Source organism: Trichosurus vulpecula, chromosome 5, assembly GCF_011100635.1.
Source record: "Trichosurus vulpecula isolate mTriVul1 chromosome 5, mTriVul1.pri, whole genome shotgun sequence".
Taxonomy (NCBI): Eukaryota; Metazoa; Chordata; class Mammalia; order Diprotodontia; family Phalangeridae; genus Trichosurus; species Trichosurus vulpecula.
In genome coordinates this window covers 267,289,818-267,295,584 of record NC_050577.1, presented here as the reverse complement: position 1 = coordinate 267,295,584, position 5,767 = coordinate 267,289,818, and the positions used below count along the sequence as shown (strand labels likewise).

The window sequence follows — 5,767 nt, the reverse complement described above, 5'->3', positions numbered from 1 at the left end:
ATTTACAGGGGTCCCAGCTTCCTTTTAGCTGCAGGGCAAGATTTCTGTCATTTAACATGAGATGAGATCTCTGATTCAAAATCATTGTATAATTACTTAGGAGAAAGAAGGATGGCCCAGAAACACTAAATGTGCTGGGACATGACAATCAGCCACAGTGCTGCCTGTGAATGCAAGGTTCTGGGGACCACAGTGTGACAAAAACTGTCTATAGAATTAAGGTCTTTGAATTAAACACATAACAATCAGTAGAGATCATCCAATCCAACTTTCTTATTTATAGGTAAGGAAATTCAGATTTAGGGAGACCAAGGTCCCATTAATCATAAGTAACAACTAGAATTCAAGTCTAGATAAGCTTCTTAGAAGCTCAATGCAGATGTAATAGCTTCATTTCAGAGGCTAACCATTCCACAAGATGTCATGACCTAGGCAATAGCTTCATTGTGTTCCAACACCTGCCTGCCCTACTGTTCATCCTTGAGCCATCCCAAGGACCTTTGGTGTTACTCTGGCCATTGATGCTATCAATGAAGCACTGTCAGAAATGTAAGTATCAAAAGATTTTTCTCATCACACATATTTTTTTTATTTTGTGTCCATGAAGATTACATTTCCTTGACTATTCCCATTACACAAAAATGCAGTGGACAGACTTATCCATGGGAGATGTCAAAAACTTATGAAATTACATTGGCTATTTCAGGGAGAGAATAAACAATCATTTCTGAGAAGTCACTTCTTTTTTAGAATATCAAGACATTTAAAAATTTATACTCTCATTGTAATAGATGATTATGGGGTCAGCTTTGATGAGACTGGATTATGTGTGCCCTGCTGTGATTGGCAGAGTGTGGAAAAGTTCCTCTTGGGAAAGATACCACCAACAACTGGCTACATGGTACCCACTTACAGAAACTGTACATTTGAAGTTAATTCCATTTCATGACAAAAATTCTTGTTTAGAAAGCATGCACCACTGAGAGGGTTAATGCTTTAACATAATGGTTCTTAAGCTATTGTCTATGAATTTGTTTTTAAAATATTTTGATAGCCATATTTCAATGTAATTGGCTTCTTTTGTAACCCTATGGATTTTATATTGGGCATTTAAAATATTACTCTGAGCAGGGAGTCATAGGTTTTCTTCACAGAGCTGCCAATGCTGCTGCTTAATGCCAGACAGAAACAGCTAAGGATGCCTGCTCCAAGAGGTTATGGGTCAATTCCACAGAAAGACAGATTCAGTACAAATTTTCTGTGACAGAGACAGAGACTCAGAGAGACACAGAGAGACACAGAGGCAGAGGCAGAGAAGCAGAGAAACATAACTAACAAGTGATTTGAGTCACAAGAACTGGATACTCTCTGAGAAACTTTTTAGTATTTCATGCTTACTATACATCCCTATAAAGAGAAAGAATTAGAGCATTTTCCATAAAAATCACAAGACATTAACCAGTTAAAACAAAAAGAATCCTTGAAGAAACCATTATCAACTATTCAAACCTTTTTGTTAATTCACTTGTCAAAGGATGAAAGGCTTTACAGTTAGAAAGAACCTGAGGAATCTTCTAGACAATAATCACCCCATTTAAGAGACAAAGAAACTAAGGGCCTGAGAGATGAAGTGACTTGCACAGGATTACACAATTTATGAGGAGCAGAGGTTAGATAGGAAAGCAGGTCTTCTGGTTTCTCCTGAAGGTATTTTCAGTCATAGGAGCTCCCAGAGAAAAGGTGTCTATAGAATGAGACTCAGGTTCCAAAAATTTCATAAGAAGAGATTGGGCAGAGGTGCAGAGCCAAGATCTTCTTGAGTTCTTAGACTGGAGGGGGAAAGCTCAGGGGGCCTGGGTAACTAAAGCAGTTGGAAGCATAAACAATAGGGAAAAGTGCATGACAAGGGAAACAGGAAGAGCCTAAAGACAATCTGCACCTTCTCTCCAAAATTTCTTATGGTCAGCCCTGCTTACCCTCCTAGGTCAGATGTTCCTAAATCTGCCTTAAGGAGGTCTCCTAGGAAAGTATAGTGGGGAAAATACCACATATAAGAAACAATAGCTATAAAAACAAAGTCATGATGTGGGGAGCAGAAGAAGGAGTACCATTTAGCATTATTAGAATCAGCATAACTCACATTTGAAATTTAGAAAGTGCTTTGTTTGCAGCAGCCCAAGCAGTAATCGCTTCAAGTACATGAACCCTCATTTAACATGAAAGAAAGGGTGGGTTCTGAGAAGCTGACAGACTTCTACCTGGTCATGTACCAGTTATAATCAGGACACGAACCTAGGTCTCTTGGCTCCATGTCCAGTCCTATGGATTGTGACTAAGAAAAGGAGGGATGAAAAGCTCCATGAAAAATAAGAAATAAAAGATTTTGACAAGGAACCATATTTGAGAGTAAAAATTATTCATCCACAAGAAACACTGAAGCAATTGCTGCAGGTAGAAACCCTGGGAAAGTGTAAGTTACTTTCTTCCCTTTTCCCACCAGCTGTCATTGCTCTCCTTGTTTTCTCTACATCCTCTTTTCCAATCCAAATTCTTCTTCTATTTTCTGTGAAGGTTCATCAGAATTCAGAAGTCAGGAATGAGAAATCACACAGGCATCACATTATTCGTCCTGCGGGGACTGACAGATGACCCACAGCTACAGGTTTTGCTTTTTATTTTTCTATTTCTTAACTACATGTTGAGTGTATCTGGGAACCTCATCATCATCATCCTCACCTTGGTGGATGCCCACCTGAAAACTCCCATGTATTTTTTTCTCAGAAACTTTTCCATCTTAGAAATCTCTCTCACAACTTCTTGTATTCCCAGGTACCTCTACAGCATATCAACTGGGGACAATACCATTTCTTATAGTGCTTGTGCCATACAACTATTTTCTCTCATCTTTTTGGGGGCAGCCGAGTTCTTTCTTCTGGCCACCATGTCCTATGACCGCTATGTGGCCATCTGCAAACCTTTGCATTACACAACTATCATGAACAGCAAAGTCTGTAACCAGCTCCTGCTCAGTTCTTGGCTGGCTGGGCTGATGATCATCCTTCCACCACTTAGCCTGGGCCTCCAGTTGGACTTTTGTGATTCCAATGTCATTGATCATTTTGGCTGTGATGCATTTCCTGTGTTAGAAATTTCATGCACAGACACAGAGTTCATAGAGAAGATAGCTTTGATCGATGCTATATTAACTCTCATTATTACGCTACTCTTAGTGGTTTTATCTTATGCCTCCATTGTCAGAACTATTATGAGATTCCCTTCTGCCCAGCAAAGGCAAAAGGCCTTTTCCACTTGTTCATCCCACATGATTGTTGTCTCCATCTCATATGGAAGCTGCATCTTCATGTATGTCAAATCTTCAGGAAATGAAAAAGTGGATTTGAACAAGGCTGTGTCAGTTCTCATGACCTCCATTGCCCCAGTGATGAACCCCTTTATTTATGCCCTGAGGAACAAACAAGTCATACAAGCCTTTAAGGACTCAGTCAAAAAGATTGCAATTCTCACAAAGCAGTAAAAGATGCCAAATAGGAAAATTAATGTTCAGAATGCCAAATTTTAAAACAAAAATTGTTCACAGTTCTGTAACCCTCACTATTTTTCTTGCTAATCAGGTTTTCTAAAGGCTATGGAATTTAATCTTAACACAGCCCATTTCCTCATGCCAGAAGAAATATAAACAAACATGCTTACATGTGTACATGCAGATACACATTCACATGGGTGCAAATGGGGCAAATACAAGCATGCAAACACATGCACACATGTACACACACACACACACACACACACACACACACGAGTGATAAAAGTCTTCCCTCCATTTTTGTCAGAATGTGTAATGCTTTCTGGCATGTCACTCACCTCTCCTCGTATCCCCACTGCCCAATCCAACTATTTCCCTGACCATTAGCTGCTCACTCAAACTCTCAGAGAGATGAGAATGATGGAAAAAGGGCTGTTCTAATAGTCAAGAAGACCAAGGCTCAACTGTATCACCGGCGATTTACCATTTCTCCATCTCTGGTAAGTCACAAGAATGGATCTTGGAGGCCATATAGTTCAACCTTCTTATCTTATAAATAAGGAAACTAAGGACCAGAATTTTGAAATGACTTGCCTGTTTCATACAAGGCAGTAAATGACAGAGCTGAGTTCTCAAGACAGGGCCTCTGCCTCCAAACCCAGTGTTTTCTCCTCTGTATTATACCAATTCTTCCTTTCCAACATTGGAACCATAATCAAGCCAATTCTGCTATTACCATTAGAACAACTGTTTTAATCTCTTCCCCTATGTTTCCTATAGCTGACTTTTCATACCCAAACATCCCTCCCTGGCCACCACCCCACCCCTCATATATGTTGCCTTTGTTAGAATGTAAGTACTTTCTGATCAGAGACTGTCTTATTTTATATTATGTGTATATTTTGTATATTTTTTGTGTCCTCATTTCTTACCACAGTGCCTGGTACATAGTAGATGTTTAATAATTACTGTTTCATTCATTCATTCACTGGAAGTGAATACAGACTATACAGATCCCATGGAGAGGTTGTTCAATTTGTAGCAATTTTGGTTTTCCTTCTATAGGACCCTTAATCATCTACAAAAGAGAATGGTGTAGGTGTATTTAATGGTCTGTAAGGTTCCTTTCACTTCTAAATCTATGATGCTATCGTACTATGATTCCGTAATTTCATGACAGTCTCCACAGCAAAGTAGAACTCTGGAAAATGAGAGTTCATCTCTCTAAATAACTCAAATGCAGCTTCCTGGGGGAAGTAATGTGGTCATGGGAACTCTCTTGCCTTGTTATTGACAGAGAACTAAGCATTTTCTGTTTGTATTTTCTGTGCAGTAAAATAAAGGCCATCCCTTAAAACATCACATTTGATGGCCCTTTATCTTTTTTTGTAGCAGCTAATATGAGAATCAGAGGCTAAGGCAGCCAATTGAAATACTAGGCAGGGAAGTAGGAATTCAGCTGATCAAAAACTACATAAATATTATCTAATTTGCAAATAAAGAAATATCATTGCATAAGACTCTAAAGTTTCATCTCATATCTAGCAAGTTGGCAAAGCTGATAAAAGAATCAATGTGGTAATGGTGTGCCAAAGCAGGTACATTAATATATATTGGCAGAAATGTCTCTGACCAATATTCTTAATATCCATCCAAAAATTTTAACTAAAATCTTGTCAAAGAGAATACAGGAATATGTTCAAAAAGTCATTCATAATAACTAAGATTATACTAGGGAAGCAAAGATTATCAACTTAAATAATTATGTTGAAGGTGAAAATATCCTAAACTACATGATTAACTCAAAAAAGGCAGAAAAAGCCTTTGATAAAAGTACAATAGTCATTTGTTCTTAAAAAAAGATAACAAAAATATATGGTTGAAAAAAGTATCTGCCTAAAAGCAAAATAAAGCACTATAAACAGTGAGAATACACTAGACTCTTTACTAAAAAAGGAGCACATACATATTTTCCAATTTCCATTCTATGATTTGATAAAGTCCTACAAAGGCAATAAGACAACAGGAAAAAATTAAAGTCATAAGGGTAAACAAAGAGGATATAAAAAAACCTGAGGGAACCTGAGAAAATGAGATAAACAATAGGTTCAGAAAAGTTTCAGAATAAAAAACAAACCAAAATAAACAATTCTATGTAAATAAAAAATAAAAGATACAATAATGGAAAAAGGAGTCCCATTCAAGGTAACTACAAAATACATC

General features: G+C 37.7%; 1 protein-coding gene across 1 annotated transcript; it reads left to right on the top strand.

The window, feature by feature from the left end:
• The first annotated feature begins 373 nt into the window (after nucleotides 1-373).
• Nucleotides 374-3,535, top strand: LOC118850703 (olfactory receptor 6C2-like). The gene is made up of 2 exons (XM_036760291.1): nucleotides 374-381; nucleotides 2,581-3,535. The coding sequence occupies exons 1-2, from the start codon at nucleotides 374-376 to the stop codon at nucleotides 3,533-3,535; spliced, it is 963 nt and encodes a 320-aa protein (XP_036616186.1).
• Nucleotides 3,536-5,767: the final 2,232 nt, after the last annotated feature.